The 25,870-nt window shown below is 42.2% G+C and overlaps 1 protein-coding gene across 1 annotated transcript in view; it reads right to left on the reverse strand.

Moving 5' to 3' along the window:
- Positions 1-25,870, reverse strand: part of NOX4 (NADPH oxidase 4) — a gene marked incomplete at both ends in the record, with an annotated part of 120,042 nt that overhangs the window by 34,781 nt on the left and 59,391 nt on the right. Inside the window, one exon of the mRNA XM_084279332.1 lies at positions 6,270-6,351. Within this exon, the coding sequence (XP_084135458.1) occupies positions 6,270-6,351 (82 nt within the window). The remainder of the gene's footprint in view (positions 1-6,269; positions 6,352-25,870) is intronic.

The raw sequence follows: 25,870 nt of genomic DNA on the forward strand, positions 1-25,870 counted from the left end.
AGAATCAAATAACACCATTTGGCTTTGTTTGAGCTGAAACTTTCAGCAGCTTTTCAAAATGACCTTCAAAAATATGTATTTGAAGACACACACACATATATATAAAAATCAAGATCCTGTATTTTTTAGGGTTTTGTCGCAGCAAAATGACCAGGACTTTCATGCATACGCAAAAAGACTAACCTAATTTACCAATACATGCCAAAGAAAGGTTTGTAACTTTATGACTGATGGAAAACAAATGTATTTGGAATACTCTGCTATTTCACGACATCTGCTAAGTTCTAAGTTCATTTATTTTTCTCCTAAGTTCAAGACTTTGTTGCTGCATTTAAAAATAAGACAGTGTTCAATTTATATTGCCTCCCTGTTTGACTCCAAAGAAGTGCTGTTATTTCTCTGTATGCACATTATGAATTATTTTCTTAATTCCTGCCCAGGACTTTTTTGTTTGTTTGTTTGGGGGTTTTTTGTTGTTTTGTTGTTTTTTCTTTGGTGGTTGGAGGGTTTTTTTCTCTTTATTTGGGGTTTTTTTAAAGAAAACTTTGGAAAAAATTAAAAAGAAAAAATGAGTTATTAGAACAAGACCTTTCAGACAAGCCTTACCCTGAGAGAAAGTTTTATTTATTTAATTTGACCAAGAGAAGGGTAAGTTTTTTAATGACCTCCAAACTCTTGTCATTTCAGTTGGTATAGGACTTTCTTGTTTAGCAGAAAACGGTATAGTGAGATGGCAGAGACTGGAACTTGAAGCTAAAGAAATCAATGTTAAACATTCCTGCAGTAATTAACAATTGAAACAAGCTGATCTAATGGATCAGCTGGAGAATAAATGTTATGAGGAGTGTTTAGTCCGGAGGAGGTTGAGGGGAAACCTAATTGTGCTTCACAACTACCTGAAAGGAGGTTGTGGAGAGGTGGGGGCTGACCTTTTCTCCCTGGTGACAGGTGACAGGATAAGAGAAAATGGCATCAAGTTATGCCAGTGGAGATTTAGATTGGATATTAGGAAAGACTTCTTCCCAGAGAGGGTTGTTAGGCATTGGAATGGGCTGCCCAGGGAAGTGGTGGAGTCTCCATCCCAGATGCGTAGTACTGAGGGACATCATTTAGTGGTGGTTGGCAGGTTAGGGTGATGATCTAAAGGGTCCCTTCCAAGCAAGACAGTTCTATGATTCTAATGGCTTGTGAATTTTCCGGTTTTTAACATCTCAATTTAAAGACTAGATGTCTTTCTAAATTCATGCTCCAGTGGAACTACAAGCCTGCTGCAGGGATTATCAGGTAATGCTCTATGGCTTATGTTAAGCAGGGACTCAAATTAGCTGGAACATAACAGCTCCTTCTGTTCTTAAAATCTGTGAATCATCCAAGAACTTTTACACCAAACCCACAGTAGATAAGAATGAAGACTGCAAATATTTCTGAAGGGGGACAAAAAAAGCATATAATCCATCTAACAACCTCACATATATATGTGAGGATTCCTGCAATATCTTTAAGTACAGCTCAATTCTCAACTCATTTGTATACAGGGAAATTTGCTAACAAGCTGTAACCCCCCTAGGATTTCTTGTGCATCCCTCTCAAGTGCAGTCAGCCTCTCTTGTGTCATTTTACCCACCAACCTAATTCCTCACTCTCACACTTCTTTTATCCCTTCTCTTATCATTCTGTGCTTTGGGGATTTGTTTTCTTTTTTTAACACTATCAGACCCCACTACAGGAGACACTTCTCTCTAGTCTCGCAAGGCAATTGTTCATCCTTCCCTTGCACAAACAATACAGATGGCCAGGAGTGGAATGCAGTCAACAGGAAAAGACCAAAAGGCTCTGGCCAAGTGAAGCAACAAAACCCCCTGTCACACCCTGGACCCTGCAGCCCAACTTCTGAACAGAGTAGTATCTTCTTCAGAAGCAATCCTCTGTAACCGGTGTCAGCACTTCAACAGTTCTTGCATTTTATGAGTAAATCTGCATGATAAGATGGTAGGAGCATCGTCAGCAAAGTGGGCGACCAAGGAAAGTATGAGCTTGGTACCAACATGAGAAAAGCTCCTGCAGAAATGTGCTAAGGGTGAAACTCCGAAAACTTCTTTCTGAGATATAGGAGCCCTAATACTCACTGTCAAAGTAACGAGTCAGGATAAGACTCATTGCAGCAAGCTTAGCTTGTTGACAGGCCTGATCACGTTGGAATAATTTACCACGGTGACTTCAGCATGCTCATGGAGTAAGGGGGAGAAAGAACAAGCTGCAAGTATGTCTGCGACTTGGTTTGCGGTGCAGAGGCTCTACCCCTGTTGGTACACTTGGAGGCTGCTATGCACCCCAACCCATTTGGCTGCCCACAGCTGCAGGTTTATTCTTAGTTTCAGGTGTGCAAATCCTCACAGATACAGTAATGGCTTCATGTCAGCTAGGAGACAGATCTTCTTAAAACATTTTTCTGGATGCATGGATGTCCATCTGAGATAGATGAGGGGGGTCTAGTGATGTCTGATTTCTGAGCCACACACTTCACACTCTGACAATCACTTGCAGTATCAAAAAGACTGACCTGGTCAGCTAGTTCAGACACCTGTGACTATGCACAGTGCCATATGTTTCCTTAGGATGTTCCACTGTAGAAATTCATGGGAGAACATACTTCCACATTCCTTCCCCAATAACTACAATTTTTCCAAGACACGGGTACTTTGTCATGTGAGCAAAGTGTAAGACAAAGCCAAACTCATTCCGCTCTGCAACCTTGTAAAGAAAAGTGAGAGGACACATGCAGCAGGTTGGGCTGACTGGATGGATGCTGTACTCATGTGCTGGCATAGTGCTGAGTCTCAGCCCACAGACCATGATTAGAACTGGTGCCCATGATGCCACACTATTTGTGGACACACAGTGATAAGTCGAGGAAGTACCATGATCTGCCATGTGGCTTTACAAGCCTGAACCTTTGTGAACTCAGGCCTTTCTAAAATCTCCTCCACATCTCAGATTAGGTATTTGCTCCTCAGCCAAGGCAAGACCAGTAGAATAAACTCAGGTAAATGCAAGGTAAATGCAAATACTCTGCATTTCTCCCTGCATCAACCTGGAATACATTCTTTTACACATTTACCCCAGCAAATCCATAACAATTTGCATACTTATTCTTGACAAATTCTTCCAGCCATTCCAGCATACAGACATCTTCTCTGAGAACAAGCACATACTCAAAATTACCCTGATGCTCCACAGGAAGGAGTTCAGGTCTTAATATAACAAATGTATAACAACATAGTTCAAGCCAGAACATCAAGGTTTCTGTGTTTCAAAACCTGGTGGATTACAGCTTGTTCATTTAGCCTTTAATATTTATTACTATGACTGACCACCCTGAGAGATGCTGGACATCTTCCTTTCTAACCTCCCTCCATGCAATATGTGTCTGAAATAAATGCAAACCTTTGTCCTTCCTACCTACTAAGCCCTGCTTAGCCAAGCTATTCAGCGAAGTCATTATTAAAATTTCTCTATTTTAACTTTCCATATTCTTAAGATTTCCTTAAGCATTACAAGCTCCAGCTTGTGCCCCATGACAACATCTCATTAAAATGACCTTGCTACTCAGATCCTTATGTAGCACAAGCAGCCACTGCTCAGCTAAAGTTAATGAAGGATAACTGATTTGTGAGATGTGTCTATTCATTATCTTCATTTCTGTTAACTGACCTTTCAATGAAAACAGCGTAGGGAAGGGAAAAAATTGGCATGGGAATAAGAAAAAACATATTACAAAGATTAACAGGTTTTCCACCTCCTTGAACACAAGTATTTCACTTGAAAGACAACCCCTAGGGAAATCAGGACTTGTCAACAGCCTTTAACCAGTTTCTAAGTCATAGCATCATAGAATCGTTTAGGCTAGAAAAGGCCTTTAAGATCATCAAGTCCAACCATTAACATAGCACTGACAAATCCACCACTAAACCATGTCCCTAGGTTATAATAAATGAAACATTTCTGCAACAAGAATAGATTTTCACCAATTAGTGATGCTATTAACATAAATCTTTTAAGTAAGAATCACAGGATGACGCCCACCTCTCTACAACCTCCCTTCAGGTAGTTGTAGGTGTTGATAAGGTCTCCCCTCAGCCTCCTCTTCTCCAGGCTAAACATCCCCAGCTCCCTCAACTGTTCCTCATATGATTTGCCCTCCAGCCCCTTCACTAGCCTGGTTGCCCTTCTCTGCACTTGCTCAAGGACCTCAATGTCCTTTTTATGGTGGGGAGCCCAGAACTCCACACAGTACTCAAGGTGTAGCCTCACCAGTGAGTGGAATTGGCATGAAGCTGCACCAGGGCAGGGTCAGATTAAATGTTAGGAAAAAAAAATCACTGAAAGAGTTGTCAGGGCCTGGAACAGGCTGCCCAGGGAGGGGGTTGATCACCATCCCTGGATGTGTTCAAAAAAAGGGTGGATGAGGTACTTAGGGATATGGTTTAGCATAGGATGGGAATGGTTGGATTTGATGATCTTAAAGGTCTCTTCCAACCTTGTGATTCTGTGATCCTATCACCTGTCACCTGGCTGAAGAGACCATCACCCACCACTCTACAACTTCCTTTCAGGTAATGGTAGGCATTGATAAGGTCTCCTTTCAGCCTCCTCTTCTTCAGGCTGATCATCCCCAGCTCCCTCAGCCGCTCAGAATGCAAACTTATCTTGAAATTAGGTGAAAAGTTTGGCTGGTTTTGAATATTAGAGGGATCAGTCAATCTTGCCAGCCTGAAAATATGTATCATTTTGTGATACAAGGCCACTACTACTTCAAATTGCAATCCATACTCCATAGTATGAGCTAGTTGTTGCATGATCTTCAAAGAGCTGAAGTTTCTGTTAAACATAACACAACAGGCACTCATTCACCCACAATTCTGACAGTGGGTACCACTGCTAGTAGACATTACCTGCTAAGAATGCTAGAAATAAATAGAATGTAAAATGGGAAGTCTGACTCCTCAGGAATGATTTAAATAGAAGGATGTTTGTTCTTTGAGGAAGCACAATAAACTAGCTTCTCAGAACAGTCTGACAGTGTCCATACCATAAGTGAAAACATCTAAGCCAAGCAAATATTCAACTACTGTGGAAAAGTAACTGTTGCAGTGCTCCAAAGGGTGAAGACAAAGGAAGTCCTATTCAAACAGACAGACCAGTCCATCAACATAAGCTGTACGCCAGTAAAACAGTGACAATGTATGAGGCAAATAATAAATTCAGGGGGGTATTATCCTGTGTCTCTTGAAGTCAAGGCAAAATTTCACCATTTTCAGATTCAGGATTTCACCCTTAAGTGATATTATTGAGTATTCACAGTGAGGGGGTGGCTGGTTTTCACATTCAGTCTTTCTGGTTCTTGCTAGCTTTTAAAGATTTCAAGATTTTAAGAGCTGTATCTAAGATTTAGCTCCACTGGCTTCTTATGTATTCCAAGAACCTGGTAATCATAAAAGTTTAAATAAATAACTTTGCTTATTTTCATTATGATTCCTGGATTTGCTCCAGACATTCTTTCTTCCATCTCATCCCTCTGTCCATCCTGCACTAGCCTTCTTTCACTGCTCACTGTGGTCATGATTAACACGAGGACTCCTTCTTTTTCTTCTTTTCCTTTCACCATTTCTTTCCAAGATTTAGCTGAGAGTGACTACTTCTCTTAATCAGTATTATATCAAGGAGCTTTTATTGTTTCATTCCGGTATGCCACTTGAGAGAAGAGAGTAGGTTTTGTCTGGGATACTAAATAGATGCAAGACCTCCTAAACACTACTCTTTTGGTTTGCCTATACATACATCCCTAAAAAGGGCAGAAAAATGTATGTTTTCTAGTGCTTGCAGGCTTCCAGAGGGGAGCCTGTTAAAATCCACAGGAATCTGTCACCATAAATGATGGAATCCCGCAAGAGAAGCGTGGGGATTAGCCCGACAAAACATCTGCCCATGTCAACACAGTGTCAAGTGAAACAAAGCTCCACCAGACACTGATCCAGGCAACTTAGTGTCTAGACTCCACCACCACCTCCCTGCTGACAGCTGGGCATACTTGCAAAGCACGTCTGCTTCTCCCTGACACCGCTGAAAGGCTGCAAAGCTAAGTGTGGCTCCCTGACAGCTCTGCTGTAGGACTTCACACCAAAAGCATGTACAGTGCTATAAATGCTTCACTCTCCCTCACTGGAAATAGGTAAAGATTTTAGTTCTCCCAAGAAGACCATCTTACTTACTTGGGATAGCGCCTCTGCTGAAAGATGGGAAGAATCTCTGTATCTTGATTTGAATGTAGAAGGAGTAAATCCCGAAATCTTTCTGTCAGGACAAAGAGAAAAAGAACAAAAGAAAAAAAACAAACCCAGACTGTGACTCTGCATTACAAGTTCAGGCCACAAGTAAGCAAGCAGTAATTTCAGTGAATTCTCTTCTCCAGTATTATTTACCAGAGCACAAAGCTAAGTTTACAGAGAATACAATATATATATATATATTCATGCAAAATTGCTGCTAAGACTAGAAATCACTGTTTCCTGTAAAACCTTGCATTACTATTTTAAATTACCTCTTTTTTCAAACAATATTGAATGCTGGTAGTGCTTACAAGCTTCTGAGGTCTGCATACAGGTCTTCTGGGTACCGTGAACAGACAGCCATAAACAGTCCCTGCCTTGAAGAGATTAGTCTAAACAGAACGGAGGAGCAACTAAGAATATCCTCTAACACTGGAATTACAGATAAGGAAATCAAAGGACAGAAAATCAGCAGAGAAAAAAATCTAAATCTTCCAGCTCCAAAAATGAACCATGGCTGTTTTCTTAGTTCTTACAGGTTAGTAGTATATGGTGGTTTTCTTAATCAGTTTTATGAACTGATATGTTATCATAACTAAACTCCATTAATCTGGATACAATTCTGCAATGCAGTCTCTAAAATGGAAAAAAACCCAAACCCAACCAAATCCAAAGCCATACTTTATAAAGTTAAAATACATTGAAGAAACCATACTAAATTGAGAAGAAAAACTCTCTTGTTGAGGGCTCAGTTTTAAAGGTCATTTGTCTCAGATGGCCTGATCTTGTCTTTAACCAGATGGCTAAGATACACTGCAAACATCTCAGAGATATGTTATACAGCACAGGATATGTTATATAGTATAGGATGGGAATGGTTGGACTTGATGATCTTCAAAGTGTCTTCCAACCTTGTGATTCTGTGAGATTAAATCAGGATCTGTCAGTGAAGAAACAAGGACTGATACTTAGTATTCTCGTTCATTTATTTCTACGCTTCTTCAGATTCCACTTTGAAATACTCAAGCCCTTGTACCTGGAAAATTCTTACTGAATCCTCACAATGTAATTTAGCTTTCCCTGTATAGAATAGGGACAGAGGCTGGATGTGGTCTAAACCAATAAATACTATGCTGTAAAGATGGAAGTGAAACTCCATGTGCTTCTTTCAGGGAACAGCCTTCTCATTGTCTTGACAAAAAAGCTTGCCATGACACCTACTTCCTGACCTCTTCTTGATCTTTTTAAGAAGATGCAGCAATTTGCCTTCTTCCATGTCGTCTTCTCTGGTCTTCTGGTACATGGCAATATGCTGTATGTGGGCATGACCTACCATCCTTGAAGATGATATGCTATGATCTTCAAATGCCACAAGAACTGAAAGGCATGAGGAAGATTTTACTGGTGAAAACCACGCAACTCTGTAAGAGTGAGTATATTAACTTCAACCCCACCTCGGGAATCACAGAATGTGTAAGGTTGGAAGGGGCCTTCAAAGTTCATCTAGTCCAAGACCCCTGCAGTGAGCAGGGACATCTTCACTAAATCAGGTTGCTCAGAGCCCCATCAAGTCCGACCTTGAACATCTCCAGGGATGGGGCCTCCAGTATCTTTCTGGGCATCCTGTGCCAGTGATCCACCACGCTCATAGTGAAGATTTTTTTCCTAATATCCAACCTAAATCTCCCCATTTCTAGTTTAACAGTTACCCTTGTCCTATTGCTCCATGCCCTCAGGAACAGTTCTTCCCCAGCTTTCCAGACACTGGAAGGCTGCTAAAAGGTCCTCCCAGACCCTTTTCTTCTCCAGGCTGAACAAGCCAAACTCTCTCAGCCTGTCTTCATAGGAGAGGTGATCCAGCCCTTGGATCATTTTTGTGGCCCTCCTCTGGACACGCTCCAACAGGTCCATGTCCTCCTTGTGTGGAGGGCTCCAAAGCTGGATGCAGTACCCCAGGTGAGGTCTCTCCAGAGCAGAGGAGAGGGGCAGAATCCCCTCTCTCGATCTGCTGGCCACACTTCTTTTGATGCAGCCCCGGATGCGGTTGGCCTTGTAGGCTGCAGATGCACAGTGGTGACTCATATCCAGGTTCTCAACCACAAGTACCCCAAGTCCTTTTCCTCAGGGCTGCTTTCAAACACATCATCTCCTAACCTGTATGGATAACAGGGATTGTCCTGATCCAGGTGCAGGACCCTGCACTTGGCTTTGTGGAACCTCATGAGGTTGATCTGGGCCCACTTCTCCAACCTGTCCAGGTCCCCCTGGATTGCATCCAGTCTGTCTGGCACACTAACATCACTCTCAGCGTGGTGTCATCAGCAAGCTTGCTGAGGGTGCACTCAAGCCGACTGTCAGTATCATTAATAATGGTATTAAATAGCACTGGTCCCAGCACAGACCCCAGAGGTGCATCGCTTGTCACAGTCTTCCATATGGACTTGGAGCCATTGACCACCACCATCTGGATGCAACCATTGGGAACCTCCCAATGCAACTCAAGCTGGAACCCTTTATAAAAAGGCATTGAATGAACAACAGCCTTTGTGTGTAGCTGGTGGAGGAATGAGACAAAGTTTTCAATGGCAAACACTGAATGATAGCACTTCCCTCCATGACTTCAGGGTTTTCAACCTCCACTAGCCCAGGTTGCCCAAATCCCCATGCAACCTGGCCTTGAACACTGCCAGGGATTCAAGGGCAGCCACAGCTCCTCTGGGCACCCTGTGCCAGGGTCTCACCACCTGCATTGTAAATAATTTCTTCCTAATAGCTGATTTAAATCTACGTTCCTTCTGTTTAAATTCATTAGCCCTTGTCTTATCACTACACTCAATATTAACAGTCCCTCTCAGCCTTTCCTGTAGGCCTCATCAGGTCCTGGAAGGCTGCTCTAAATTCTCCCCAGAGCCTTCTCTTCTCCAGGATGAATAAGCACAACTCTCTTAGCATGTCTTCAGATCAGAGGTGCTCATACCATCTTCATGGCCATCTCTAGACTCACTCCAGAAGCTCCATGTCCTTCTTGTACTGGGAACTCCAGAGCTGCATGCAGGACTTCTGGTGGGGTCTCATGAGAGCAGAGTGAGGGACAGAACCACCTCTCTGGACCTGCTGGTCACACTGCTTTTCATGCAGCCCAGGACATGGTTGGCTTTCTCGGCTGCAAGTGCACATTGCCAGCTCATGTTGGTTCTCATCCACCAACACCCCCAAGTCCTTCTCCTCAGGGCTGCTCTCAATCCAGTCTCTGCCCAGCCTGTAGTTATACTTGGGATTGTTCTGAGCTGTGTGCAGGACATTGCACTTGGCCTTCTTGACCTTCATGAGTTTTGTGTGGTCCTACCTCTCAAGCCTGTCAAGGTTCCTCTGGATGTCATCCCTTCCCTCCAGCACGTTGATCGCACCATACATCTTGGTGTCAGCAGCAGACTTGCTGAGGGTGCACTCAGTGTTATCTTTGGGATGTTCTGATTTATTTTTTTTTAGGACCTACAAACAGGTGTAACAGCAGTGCAAACCATGGGGAAACATGCTTGTCTTCAGATCTGTACTGCATGAAACTACATTACATGCATGTGAGTGAGGCTGGTTTGGCAGACCTCGCAACAGAACATATCTCAGGGAGAGTGCATATCTGTCCCACTCCATTGTTCTGTCTGAGAAGGACAGCACCCAGGCAGTCAGCCATATTCCATCTCTAACCGCTACTCCGTGACTCTACTGCTGCCCTTTCCCATTGATCCAGGCCACCTGGCTGCACTCCAGGACTCAGTCCAACAAGCCGTGATCCTGAAGATATTTTGAATAGTAATGTGACAGGGTTGGCCTGTACTGGCGTGAAAGCAGCCAAGTTATGGCATCTGAAATTGGCCCAAACAGCTTCACTACTGGATCTTGTTTTAGTTAACGTCAACTTTTGTGTGGTTTTTTTTTTCCCACACTATGGCAAATTTCCCAGGCAGATGTATTTTCACCATATGACTTTACTCATTTTTCCATGGCAACGTGCTATATGGTAGTGTTCCACCTCATCTCACATGCATCCTATGACTCCTCCAGCACATGTAGCCTCCACATCCCATAAATCCTCTTAAGAGAAATGGCAAACTGAACTGAAACATTTAGGATTAATTTGTCCCACAGGACCATTATGTACATGCTTCACCCTTCAGGTCTATAATATTCTCATATTACATATATGTGTGCACAGCACAAGTCATACTTGTGCAAATGACACTATTGCCTTTAAGTACTTTCCAGCAAGGTGATGAGGGAGGTGATGAGAGCTTCGGCAGTTACTGGCAGAAGACAGGTAATTTTGGTGCTCTTACAAAAGTGAGTATCAGAAGCCTGATTTTTGATATGAGAAAGCTTTTCAATTTGCAAGAAAATAAAATCACAATTTACTTTCCAAGGGGAGATTTTTTTTTTTTAAAAAGACTAATATTTTCTTCTAATTCATGCTACAACAATAAATGCAGAACCTAACAACAGATGAAACTAATCATTTGAGCATTTTACATCATTTTGATTTGCAATCACTGCTTCATCAGTAGAATCTATCCTGGGTTTGCTTAGAATAGGGTTAATGTTCAGCAGAAGCTGGGAGGGGATGCAGCCAGGACAGGTGACCCAAACCATGGTATTCCATACCATGACATCATGCTCAGTATAACAGGGGGTTTATGTGGGACAGATGGCACGGCTCCAGGACATGTGCCTTGGGACTGGGCTGAGTTGTACAGCTGTCAATGAGAAACTACACTTTGTATCACCAGTTTTGTATATTCTGTTGTAAGTCCTGTTGTTCCCCTTTCCCTGTGCTGTCCCAGTAAACTGTCCTCATCCCAACCCACACGGTTTGCCTTTGTTTCCCTATTCTCCTCTCCATCCTGCCTCGGTGGGGATGGTGGTGAGCAAGTGGCCCCATGATGCTGAGCTGCCAGATGGCGCTGGACCACAACTGAACCAAAACAAGTCACAGGATCACAGAATGTTAGGACTTGTAAGGGACCTCGAAAGATCATCTAGTCCAACCCCGCCCCCGCCAGAGAAGGATCACCTAGGCTAAATCACACAGTAACACATACAGGTGGGTTTGAATGTCTCCAGAGAAGGAGATTCCACAGCCTCTCTGGGCAGCCTGTCCCAGGGCTCTGTCACCCTCACAGTGAAAATATTTTACCTTATATTCACATGGAACTTCCTATGCTCCAGCTTGTACCTGTTGGCCCTTGTCCTATCGCTGCCATCACTGAGAAGAGCCTGGCTGCATCCTCCTGACACTCACACTTTACATATTTATAAACATTAATAAGGTCACCCCTCAGTCTCCTCTTCTCCAAGCTAAGGAGGCCCAGCTCCCTCAGCCTGTCCTCATAAAGAAGGTGTTCCACTCCCTTCATTATCTTGGTGGCCCTGTGCTGGACACTTTCAAGGAGTTCTATGCCCTTCTTGAACTGAGAGGCCCAGAACTGGACAAAATATTCCAGGTGTGGTTTCATCAGCATGGTGGTCTCAAGTCACAAACAATCTTATCATTACATGGGTCATTTTAGATAGACATCTCCCAAAATCAAGTCTTTTTCAGCACCTCTTGCAGCTTAGTATCTGAAATACAATGCTTTTTGTATAGGTCTTGCTCTCATATGTTAATAAAACACCAATAACATTTATTTAGCCAAGTTTTAAAACACTTAATTCTGAAAATATGCAATTATCTCCTCTGTCCCTCATTCCATCCCTGCAATTTGCTGTACTAGCTGGTCTCCCAGTGATTTTTTTACATTGTTCTGAGATCAATTATGCCATCGATTGTTTTGTCACTGAGTGTGACACAGCCGCCGTTGTCTCACTGGCTCTCCCACAAGTCTACCCCCAGGATGAAGTTCTCACAGACCACACGAATGGTTGTATAGTCACGTCTTATATTCAGACTTCTCCTTCTCATGCTGAGTGTCTCCACTTTTCCCTGGCTTTCATTTTAAGCATACGGTTCCCTCCAATTCCTTGATCAGTGAGAAGTCATTAGTTAAATGTAGGAGTCTCACTGGGATCATATATGTTTAGCTACACGTGTAGCACAGTTACCCGTGATGACTAGGGGATTGTAATAATCTTATGTCCTGTCCTCCTAAAACAGGAAGGTTGTAGACTACACAGGAGAAGAGAAAATTTGTCATAGATAGCTTTAGAGATTTAACATGTCCGCTCACATAAACCTCTCTTCCCTCTCATCTGACTCTTCTTTCCTCTTTGTCACCCTTTGTTCCTCCCTCCCTCTCCCAGCTCATGCAAGTCAGCCAGTGGACTCTCAGTAAAAATGCCCACTAACATCTGTTCTGACAAACCAATTACCAATTTACAATGACAGAGGTATGCATATCAAGGGAGATTTCCCCCTTAAAATACATACAGGTTACTGTTGTTATCGAGTCATAATGGGGTTGTGCTCAGTACAGCGACTAAATGAAAATGCCAGAAAAATGTGAGGAAGAGCATGTGCATGGATGTGCTGAAGCCCATTCAAACTGGTGAATGATACACTACCAGAGAGTTTGAGAGACAAAAGGAAATTTTAACATAGCATTTTAATATCTGGTGCTCTCAAAGCAAAGAAAAATAATTTTATAGAAGATCCTTGTGTATTATTCACACACTGTTGAAAGAAGTACCATGGCACAGGGAGCGCTGGCCTTGTTTTTCGATGCTGCCACCCCCCTGAAGATCTTACTGTTTTAGCACTTCAAAGATGATGCCAAAGTGATGTGCCAAATGTCACATACTGCAGTTTTCCAGATCAAGTACAGAATCACAGAATCTTACGCATTGGAAGGGACCTTTGGAGATCTATTCCAACCCCCTGCCGGAACAGGATCACCTCCAGCAGGCTGCACATAATCACAGAATCACAGGTTGGAAGGGACCTCAAGAGATCATCAAGTCCAACCTGAGGATCACATGCAGGCAGGTTTCGAGTCTCTCCAGAGAAGGAGACTCCACAACTGCTCTAGGCAGCCTATGCCAGTGGTCTGTCACACTCAGAAGTGTGGACTTTTTTCCTCATATTGATATGGAGCTTCCTGTGTTCCAGTTTGTGCCTGTTGTCCCCTGTGCTGTCACTGGGCACCACTGAAGTGATTCTGGCCCCATCCTCTTGACACTCCCCCTTCTGATATTTATAAGCATTGATCAGCTCTCCTCTCAGTCTCTCCTAGGCTTTCTCAGCCTTTCCTCATAAGAGAGATGCTCCGGTCCCCTAGTCATCTTTGTAGCCCTTCACTGGACTCTCTTCAGTAGCTCCCTGTCCTTCTTGAACTTGGGGAACCCAGAACTAGAAGCAGTAACACAGATGTGGCCTTACCAAGGCAGAGTAGAGGGGGAGGAGAACCTCCCTCAACCTGCTGGCCACAGTCTTCTTAATGCACCCCAGGACAACATTGGTCTTTTGGGCCTTGAGGGTACATTTCTGGCTCATGGAGAGTTTTTTGTTCAGCAGGACTCCCAGGTCCTTCTACACAGTGCTGCTTCCCAGCAGATCAACCCCTGACCTGTACTGGTGCTTGGGGTTATTCCTCCCCAGGTGCAGGACCCTATGTTTGCCCTTGTTGAATCTCATTTGGTTCCTCTCCACTCAACTCTCTGAGTTCCAAGGGTCTTGAGAAATCAAATTCCTGCTTTTTCCGAGTCTGATGGGTCTGTACATATGAGGCTGTAGCAGTACATAACTGAAGTCTGAGATATTACTGTTTTGTTTATCCTAACCATGTTTTACCCAGCAGCTTCGGACCACTCAACCTCTAACAAAAACAGGTTGAATTGCATCCAATCGACTCAATTTAGAACACTGTAAAACTAATGGTAATTGCTTTTAATAGGATAAAGATTTTAATATGAGTTTTTTAATATGAGTTTTATGGATTATTTTTAAAATCACAATTTGTAAGAATAAACAGAAATGTGATTAGAAAGCAACCAGAGAATGGGAGATCAGAATAGCATCGTCACTTATAAAGTACAGAGCACTCTGGTCCCGAATCCTTGCTGTCTACCGAAAGGCCTATCCATAGGGTTTGGATATTTCACAATCATGTTACTGTAATTACCTGCAGCCCTTCTGCATTCATTGAGACACACATCTCAGTTCCACATTTTGCTACATGGACACTCACAATCCCTGTAATTAAAAATCTGACTGGTTCTATACAAAATGCAGACTGGCCTGGAGCACCTTCTGTGTTATGAATTGCTCCTCAGCACCTTGCAATCATTTGAAAAATAAATTAAAAATTAAATCAGCTTTCTTTAAATTGCAATGGGTATTTCAGACCCACTAATCTGACTTGTTTTCAAACTCTGTAAATTTGAAAATGCTGTCATAAGTGGTTCCTAAGTGCCTTGTAAAAAGAGAAAGCATTTAGGAGGAAGTCTGTGCCAGTTATGGGCTATAAAACTATGATGAGCAATGAGATGGCATAAAACTGAAATGTCTAATATTTTAGTTTGATCTGTGGCTCATTAATAGCCCAAGCTTTTTAAGTTAAGGAAGTATAGCTTCTCTCTTCCTGAAGAATCAGTGCTACACATATCCTCCATCAGATTAAAAGGGGAGGAACCAAAATGATGAGATAATGTTGATGAGCCTAAAGTTCCAAAATTATTACATCATAAGCCTTGGGACTCCTATAAAACATACATATTTTGCTGATACAAACAGATAGGCTTTTTGAACAGTTTGAGCTTACACATTCCTGAGTCCGTTAAGCCTCAAGGAGTTTAATTCTTCTGGTTTTTCACCACCATTTTCTTCCATCCTGATCAGTCATTTGAAAGACTAATTAGAGCCCACCATTTACACAGCTAATAAAAACTCAGAAAGTTGAAAACTACATTAAAAACCTTTGCTGTTTATATTTATTTAAGGGAAATAGAGAAACTTCTACAAAAATTCAACTGGTCTCTTCATTTTCTACTCCAGGTAAATAAACAGCTATCACCTTTCTGTTCAACATTTCCTTTTGCAGGAGTTTATTTAAGGAAAAAGAAAAAAAAATAAGGAAACCAACTGGTCATTACAAAGGTCAGCAGTGAACCTTCCAGTCACTCTGGGCCTACAGAGCTGTCCTTTCTTTGAAGAAAGCCTCTGTACACGCTGCTTTCCCTCCTAACCCACATTTGTTTCCTAAAAAGTAGTCATCGCCTTCCCTTTCTCTAGCTGTGTGCTCAGCAGCTGGAAATCATTCTCCCTCCCTGATTCTGGCATCAGCACATCCTTTCCCCGCTGGAACTCTAGGTGCTTCCTTATGTTTTTAAAATGCTTCACCAACTATGGCAAAATTAGCTTGGACAGATTTATATTCAACTAGACCTCCCTCACTCACACTGCAATCACATATACTGCATGATTTATGTGTGTATGCCAATCTATCAGCCAACAAAGAAACCCTAAAAGGCAGTTCCTTGTACAAGGTGCCTTAAAAGGTTCGAAGATGAGCGTCGGGAACACAGGGAAAGAGAGATGCTGAGGACCATATTCAGGCTGCATTTTGAACGTCTAACTTGATAGAACAGCAGTGAGTGACCCACACTGCCTGGTAGCCACACTGCCAGATTGAGGATCCCTATGTAGCCAACAAAGAGAGGTGGGCATAGCACCAAAATTCAGCAGCCCTGATGTTCAAAAGTTAGAATTCCTTCTGTCGTTACACAGCAACTCCCTGGCAGAGCTGGGGAGCAGCTAGACTGCTGGAGTTCAAAACCAATGTCTTAATCAAGGAACTTATTTTTTTTCTCAGAGGTATTTATTGAAGACTGCTTTTGCCATGACAGAAGGAACTCTTCTCTTCCAAAACTCAACACTTACAAATTGCAGCAGTTAAAACAGGGTTTGGAAACAACACCAAATGGGAAGTTTAACTTTAAAAAATATCCTTGCACGTACATGCTCTGAAGCAAATGTTATTTATGCGGATTTATGCTGCCTTTGGCCATGAAGGGTTGTACTCTTTCACAACATGTTGGAAGAAATTATGAGGCATTGGTATATCCATTTTTGGTTTTAAGGTAAAGTTGTGACATTTGATCTAAAAAGTCCTTACATTCACTAAAAAAAACCCCAAAACCCCTCAAATTATGCAAGGGGGGGGATGCAACTGGTTCTGCCTTTGTAACTGGTAATCTGATACAGAAACCAGAGAAAGCCCAACCTTTCAAAAGCTACGTGGGATTTTATGGCTGAAATGGAGCTACCATTCAGCTGTGTGATTACTGCAATACTATCCAGCACTGCAGAGCTCCAGAGGGTGTGCCTCTACAAAGCCCAGCAAAGGCGCCATTTGTCACGCTGCACTGAGTCACACTAAGGGCCCTCCGACCCCCAAATATCTCTCTTCACATGCTGCACCTATGGAAGCAGACCCTGCTGCTGGCATTTTCCCAGCCTCCAACCATTTCTATTTCAGCAGATGTCCTGAGCCTAAACCAGTTTGTCCATTAAGAAATGCCCTGACTTCTCCTTAAAGCACTTGCCCAGTCCTGCATGTAAACCTCTTAATCTATCCCACATCCTCTGACAAGCAGTTCCATAAGTCCCTCACCTACTACATGAAGATACATCATACATTTGGTCCGAAGCAGTCTTGCTGACTGTATTTGGTAGCCTAAAGTTCTCATCCTGGCAGAAACCATGAATAGTCCAGCTCTGCCCACTCACTCTTGCACTGCTATATATGATTTGGTACACCACTGCTATATTCCCTTAATTTATATCTTTTACAGACTAAAGAGCCTCTGCATACTCAGCTGTCCCATGTTTAGAAGCCCTTCCATGCTTCTGATCATCTTTGTCATTTCTTCCTGAACACTGTCCAGCATCCTGTCAGAGATGAGGACCAGACCTGCATGCAGGCTTCAAGTCCTCAGAGCACCACAGAAACTGCAGTGACCTCTTCTGCTTTATTCTCTACCCTTCTGGTAATTTTTCTCTTTGTTGCTGCTGAGAACTCTGCTGATGCTTTCATGGAAATAATTACCATAACTCCAAAGTGTTATTCTTGGGCTGTCATGGTCACATCATCTCCAGCCATGTGCCTTACTTTGTCACCAAATATATCAAACATCAGTATGTACCCAAATGCATACATGCACTGGTATTTTTAGCCAGGTCTATAAATAGGTTCATAAGAGCAATATATTTTATACATGTGAACAAGTGATAAGAACTTTTCACTAAACATATTTAAATGGCAGACACAAAAATAATGGTGTTAAGCCCATCCAAGACAAAAGTTCACTATCGTAACAAAACCACCACTGGTCACTGGAAACTCATTCATGGGATTTTGTCTCTTCGTATTCGGTCTCAGTTTAGACCATAAGCATGGGATCATTTCACACTCTTACTAATACAGACATGGTTTCATTGGTACACTCAAACATGCAAATAAATTACTGTATCATAACACTGCAGAATCTCAGAACAGTTGAGAGTGGAAGAGCTCTCTGGAGATCACCTAGTCCAATCCCCATGCTCTGAATGGGGTCAACAAGAGTAGGTTGTTCACAGCCATGTTCAGCTGAGTTTTCAGTTATCTACACAGATGGAGACTCCACAACCTCACTGAGCAACCTGTTGCTGTGCCTGACCACTCTCCAAGTAGAAAGTCTTTTTTCTTACACTTTAACAAAATTTCCTGTATTTAAATCTACACCTATTGCCTCTTGTCCTGTCTTTGGTCACCACCAAGAGCCTGGATCCATCTGCTTTACTCCCTACTAAGTAAAAGCAGATAGGACAGTAATTTTGGAGAGAACAATACAGGCTGAGAGATGATGAGAGCAGTCCTGTGGAAGGACTTGGGGCGAATGATGGACAAAAAGCTGAACACAAGCCAACAATGTGCACTTGCAGCCCAGAAGGCAAATCACATCCCGGGCTGCATCAGAAGAAGTATGGACAGCAGATTGAGAGAGGTGATTCTGCCCATCTACTCTGCTCTGGTGCGACCTCACCTCAAGTGACTGTGTCCAGCTTGGGAGCCCTGAGCACAAGAAAGACATGCACCTTTGGAGTGGGTCCAGAGGGGGTTACAAGGAAGATCAGAGGACTGATACACCTCTCCTACGAAGACAGGCTGAGAGAGTTGGGCTTGTTCTGCCTGGAGAAGGGTTGAAGAGACCTTAGAGCAGCCTTCCAGTACCAGAAAGGGACCTACTAGAAAGTTGGAGAAGGACTGTTTGTAAGAGCACGTAGTGATAGGACAAGGGGCAATGGTTTTAAGCTCGAGGAGGCTAGGTTTATATTAGACATTAGGAAGGAGTTTTTACTCTGAGGATGGTGAGACACTGGAACAGGTTGCCCAGAGAGGTAGTGGAGGCCCAATCCCTGGAGACATTCACGGTCAGGCTTGATGAAGCTCAGACCAACCTGATCAAGTGAAGATGTCCCTGCTTACTGTAGAGGGGTTGGACTAAATGGCCTTTAAAGGCCCCTTCCAACCTAACAGATTCTATGATGCCATGAGACTTGGATTCAAGATCTAATCAACCTTTCCCTGTGCAGTATAAGGAGCTATGTAAAGCTGATTAGACTGCATTTTATCTTCAGCCATTGTTCTTGGGGATGGGTGATGTACAAAACACTTTGTATACCCAAAACACACAACAGGCCAGCCTTGTACAAAGCACTCCTACAGCTGGAGGCGAACACTAGTGGATTTGGGCTTAACAAAGGATTTAGCTATAGACACTACCCTACAAACACAGCTGTGCATGATGTTGCTATCACCGAGGCTTAACTAAGGTTTGTAAGGTGATTAAGCATAACTTTTACTTTCTCACAGTAAGCCACGTGAATACCTATATTGAAGGCACTAAGTTGTTTGCAAGGTCTGTGCAAAGGGCCAAAGGAAGAGCTGAAATACACCAAAATACTTAGTGAACAGGACTTGGACAAAACAGTGCTGATATACACCCTGTGGGAGAAAAGCCTGTCCAGCCAACCACTTAGCTAAAATAAAAGGCTGGAAATAGCAGCAACAAGTCTCCAAATAAGAAACAAAAGAAGAAATAAGGTATTAAGTGACTCTACTTACAAATGAAAATAATTCCTCCTGTGTTTTCAGCTGCCTGTGTCTTCCAGAGAACACATAGAAGTTCTTTTCTAAAAGCACTCCAAGCACTAGTTGCACTGAAGTATAACACAGGATAAAGTGATCAGAGCTCAGCTGGATCCTATTTTCTATATAAATTTTGCTAGACAACTGGGGATGATCCATCCAAAAATGCACATTTTTTCCAGAGATATAATCACATCTGAGGCTCCATTTCTTATAACGTCTCTCAAAGGGCAATATCAAAACCTTAGCAGGAAATAATTTGAATGACTGGCAAATTAAATGAGTCATTAGATACTACTTTTTTTTTTTTTTGATAGGTGATAAACATAATACACACAAGTGTATCAAGAACTGCGTTAAACTTTTGGTTTAATTCCACCCTGCTGTGACCAATTTTGTTATTTCTTTTTACATTTGAATTAGATAAGTTGTTCCTGAGAACTTAAACCAGACCACTTCCTGAATATAAACTACTATATATAACCTAGTCTGGGTAGCTTTCCTTTACTCTCAATTAATAATTTCTCTAAATACATTTATTTATTGACTTAGTAATATCTCTCCTTAAAATATGCTGCAGTATTTTCTATCACATTGTCACCTCCATCTTTCAACTACCACTATGTTATGAATGTAATGAAATACTAAATAGACACAATGGTTTTGGGTGGGAAAGGACCTCAAAGCCCATCTAGTTCCAAACCGCTGCCATGGACACCATCCACTAGACCGTGTTGCCCAAAGCCTCATTCAACCTGGCCTTGAACCCTCCCAGGGACCCAGGAACAGCCACAGCTTCTCTGGGCAACCTGTGCCAGGGCCTCACCGCCTTCACAGTGAAGAATTTCTTCCTAATATCTCATCTGTATCTACTCTCTTTTAGTTTAAAGTCATTACCCTTTGTCCTTTCACCTCCTGCCCTTGCAAACAGCCCCTCTCCATCTTTCCTGTAGCCCCTTCAGGTACTGGAAGGTGCTATAAGATCTCACCAGAGCCTTCTCTTCTCCAACCTGAACAAGCACAACTCTCTCAGCCTATCTACACAGGAGAGGTGCTCCAAACTCTCAAGTAATGACACCTTCTCTGTCTACTGTTACTACTAAAATCAACAGAAAAAGCATTCCCACTATCCTTGAGTGGAAGAGAAAGTTTGAAAATGTTACTATGTAATACCACATCGATAACTATTTTGTAGAACAAAGAACCAGTGGCTTAACAGGATTTAGATCACACAATTCCTCACACATCATTTAAACAAAATGGTTCGCATTGTACTTTTCTGAGTTATTTTGCCAATTATATATGTGGAAGCTGTCGTTAGATACCTATCTTTTGATTCTTTCTGTTCCCAATCATGAGCTGACATATAGCAATGCATCGATGTACTGTCACTAATCCAGCAACACAAGATGGCACAGAAATGATAAAATACTCCCCATGCATCAACAGCACATGCTGTTGTTGAGAAGTATGGAAGAGTTTTATAGAACTTTTTTTCTAAACATTTTTTTTTTTTTAATTAATGAAATGTTGCCTTATTTGGAAACTGCACTAAAACATTTTGTTTGTTAATGCTTGTTAATGACAGGACACAATTAACATAATCCCCTCAACCCATTAAATAATGCAAACATCAAATAACAGAACTCATAAATATGTATTCCTTTATTTTATACATTTTGCCTCTTTTAAGCCAGTTACAGCTAAATTCAAGAGACAGTCAGCTCACACGGTGTAAGCAAAATCCTTGAGGGAAAGCCCTGCGCCATCAGGCTGGCACCAGCCTCTTGGAAAAGCACAGCAAACCATCACAGCTTCAGCTTTGAAAATCTATGTGGGTGTCTGTGGCATTTTCCTTGAGGAAACAGCACTTATGGAATGCTTAATGAATAAGGGAATGTGTTAAATTCATGGGAAGAGATAGTCCTTAGAACTGCTTATTGCAATGAAGAGCACAAACTGCCCACTGATTTATTTTCATTTCACAAAGTGTGAGGAGGCTTCTCGGAGGCTGTAGGTGTGATAGTTACCATCCACAGTACTGTAAAATCACCATAGAAGCCATTTCAGCAAAACTCAAAATAGCCAATAATCACAGAACTGGACAAAATTTCAACCTTGAAAAAACGTGTCAACGACCCTTGGTAAATGCCACCCAGCACTGAGTCCCCCCCTTGTGCAACATGCATAAACACACAAATACACCCATTTGGATGCACAGACCTTTTTCCCTGTAAAGAAGCATTCTCTCTTACTCATGATAGTGATATTTACTATAGCATAACTTAAAATTTTCTAGTTCCAGGTGAGTCACAAAGTTTATCCACTCTTTATAATAGAATCACAGAATCTCCTGAGTTGGGAGGGACCCATAAGGATCATCGAGTCCAACTCCTGGCTCCACACAGGACCAACCAAGTCAGAGCATGGGACTGAGGGCATCATCCAGATGCTTCATGAACTCAGCCAAGCTCAGTGCTGGGACCACTTCTCTGCGGAGCCTGTTCCAGTGCCTGAATCCCCCTCAGTACCGAACTTCTTCCTAACACCCCACATAAACCTCCCCTGTTGCAGCTTCATACCCCTCCCTCAGGTTTTAGCAGCTTCTACATACAGAACAGGGTCCCTTCAACACAGTGATACTATGCACAAAGCATTGTCCAAATTTTACTCTCTACAGATGGTCAAACATCTTCAATCAAAACGTTGTTTTGATAGGATAGGGAGATTTTAAGAGAAAAAAAAAATCTGTAAAAATTACAACCAAATGCTTCAAGTTGAGGGATGTGTGGTGGCACATATGTATGTATATATAAATAAAATACAGCACTTCATGCAAGCCACCATGGACTTTTCTCATGTGCACATCTCTTTTCCCAGTTAGAGCTGCCAGCCGGACTGTATCTGCCGCGACGCAAGTGCTTTCCAGGAGAGAGTGAGACCATAGCGCATTACAGCAAATATACCCCAAACCGGGAACCCAGCCAAGAGATGATAAAGAACTCTGGAGACATACAAATCCTAAGAGGCAGTGAGGAGAGAATTTACAAGTGATATTTTTGGCTTTCAGACTATTTTTGACCATATGAATTTTTTGAGAAACAAATGACATCTCATGGAAAAGGTAAATCAACCTTTATTTTTTTTTTTTTTTTTAATGGGGGACACACATCTTCTACTCAGTTACTAAGCAATTTTATCACTCATATTTCTCAAGAAAAAAATGCTTTAAAGAGTAAGAGGGAATGTTACTTTATTCCCTGCTCTCTGCTTTGACATTGCTTCCTCTCTGTCAGACCTGCTGAAGGCACTGCATGCCTGTTTTTTCTGGCTGTTTCAGCTGATCTAATAAAAGATATTACCTCTCCCTATAAAATTTGCTTCTCATGGAGTATTATTGCATTACAGCGTACTTTGGTCTAATCTGCCACAAATGTGTACAAACTATATAAATACGAAGTATCACGATAGCCTTTTGAAACAAGCCCTGTCGCTTTAGCCCCGTTCTGAGCAAAAAAGCACTTCAAATAAAGAAAGAGAGGAAGAGTGAGAGCATGCCAGAGCTGCAGAAATCTGGGTTATAGTGTCAGTGAAACAAAATACACGCTGCACCCTGCCCATCAGCTGCTGCTCTTCATACCAAAGTGCCATTCATGACTGATGTGCCAGACTCTGCTCCGCGTACCACAACACACCGGGCTGCAATCCCATTCACATTTTGGAACGTGATTTCCAGCCTATGAATCGCCTCCTACGGTTTCTCCTCACCATGTTTCAGCTAATACTGAGATAATAGAGTTATTTGTCTTGCTAAGAAATGGCACGTTCGGTACATAGCAACCCCCATTTCAAATTCGGCTCCAAATTCCAATGCACTAGCAATCAATTCACCTTGCCATAAATACAGTGTTTAAGGCACTTCTGCCTCACTGCCTTGTGAAATTTCAGAATCTGACAGAAAGAAGAGACATAGAACCACAGAATGCTTTGTGTGGGAAAAGACCTTGAAGACCATCTAGTTCCAACCCCCCGCCATGGGCAGGGACAAGTTCACACTCGGCCAGGTTGCCCAAAGCCCCATCCAATCTGGCCTTCAACCTGACATCACTTCCAGGGATGGGGCTTTCACAACCTCTCTGGGCAGCCTGTGCCAGGGCCTCACCGCCCTCACAAGGAAGAATCTCTAATATCTCATCTAAACCTTCCCTCTTTCAGCTTGAAGTCATTGGCCCTTGTCCTATTGCTACACTCCCTGGTGAACAGCCCCTCTCCCACTTTCCTGTACGACCCCTTTAAGTATTGGTAGGCTGTAATGACATCACCCCAGAGTCTTCTCTTCTCCAGGATGAACAAGCTCAACTTTCACAGCCTGTCTTCATAGAAGGGGTGCTCTAGTCCCCTGAACATCTTCATGGTCTCCTCTGGACTTGCTCCAACAGCTCCATGTCTTTCCTGTACTGGGGACCCCCTGAGCTGGATGCAGTAAATTGAGGTTTAATTAGAAATTAAGGTAGTGGATTGACACTGACAAAAGGATGCCTTCATATTAAAAAAAATGTTTTGTACTGGCAACACTTCAACAGCAATATCATGCCAAAAGGGAGCAGTAAAATATTTGATGTGTAAACACAGGGAAAATATTATGTGACCATGTTATTTGGTCATGATAACATTGGCAATGTTGTGGGAGTTTCCAAACAGGAAAAAACAGTAAAAGATTATTACATCATCACAAAGTCAAGATTCATTTTCACATGCAGCACAGAAAGAACCAATGGCTATCCAAAGGTTGAAGCTGAAAAACCTGATGATTACTTCAACCCCAGGTTTTGGTTTTGGCTTAACTTCTACACAGAAATTCTTATAAGAAATTCTAAAATATCATGCAGGAGTTGTGGGCACATAAAATAACTGTCCCCTCTGATCATAAAGTTTATAAATATCAGCAGTTCCAACAGAAGTTTTCCCTATTCTTTTTTATGTTCCATTTGAAATACATTTTCCCTAATCAACCACAGCATTTTTACAATCTGTTTGAAAAGGATCCCAGAAAGAAACCTTTTAAAATCTTTAAAATCTACTTTTAAGATAGTTTAACTTGCAAATGTTAGTTAAACTGTAGTAACTCGGAATTCTACGTATGAAGAGGGTCTGCTCTTTTCTTCTGCCCCTGAGGGAGAAGTTTCAATGAACTGAGAACAAAACAAGAATATGTTTTGGCAGGGAATCTTCAGCAAACCATGACTGGCATATAGGAGAGTACACTATTGTCCTGAGGGGAATGCAGGCATACATGAAGACCCAGCATTTTGCTATGAACTCTCACTTTTTTCTAGAAACCATTACACACCTCAGCTTGTTAAAGGTGCTCACACAAAGAAACCAGAGAAGTCCAGTCAGACTTTGGATGTTCATTGCTTGAAGCAGCTGTGTACCTCTGCACAGAAGCTCCCACAAGAAAGAGACTGCCCTAAGCATCCCTAAACAAAGATTAACAGAAAAGTGGTGAAACATGGGCAATTCCAGAACCGCAACTTTGCCTCTTTAAATAGGCAAAGGCATCATGAGGGTGGTGAAAGACTGGAACAGGTTGCCCAGAGAGGTGGTAGCAGCCCAACTCCTAGAGATATTCAAGGTCAGGCTTGATGAAGCTCTGACCAACCTGATCTGCTTACTACAGGGGGGCTGGACTAGATGACCTTTAAAGGTCCCTTCCCTTCTAATGCAGTCTATGATTCTATCATCGTACAACTAGTGGTTAGAAAACCAGAAATTTGCCTGTCAGTCCATTCAAATACATGTCCCAAAGACTGCCTATCTTGTGACTATTTTCAAAGTAGAGAGTAGCTTTTTGCCTTTTTTCATTATATTTAGGTCCCCATCAGCTGCTACATATTTCTGTGCTCCACAGGTTTCATTCCTGCAGTTTGTAAGGGTGCTTAGAACATCTGAGGCATGGCAAGGAAACCTTCAACTTTATATTCTTGGATCAGTTCTTTACTACAGCAACATCCTATGCATATTATACCAAAGGATAAAAGTAACATGCATCATTCAGACGTAATTTTCTATAAGCATTGCCTGACTAAAAAGAGCGTGGGATATGCAAAAAGGTGGAATTTTACAAGTAACCTAAGGGGGAAATTACTCCAAGGCAACTTTCTCACCTAAAAATCTTTGTTCCCTGTAGAGGTAAAACTCATTAACTGTTCAAATCAGAGTTGACCCAAGTTATGCTGGTTTTGGTATTAAGTCAGCTGGAGTTCAGCTCCAGTCAGCTGGAGTTTACTAACATAAAACAATCCAGGTCTGGAGCCAAAAATTCTCATGTGTTCACCTTCAGCACTAATTCTTTAATCAGAGAAAAGCTCTGAGCCAGATTTCAGCACTGAGACAGCAAACTGAATCTGGTCTCCACTTTCTCCA

Source organism: Gallinula chloropus, assembly GCF_964237585.1.
Source record: "Gallinula chloropus genome assembly, chromosome: 1".
NCBI classification, from domain to species: domain Eukaryota; kingdom Metazoa; phylum Chordata; class Aves; order Gruiformes; family Rallidae; genus Gallinula; species Gallinula chloropus.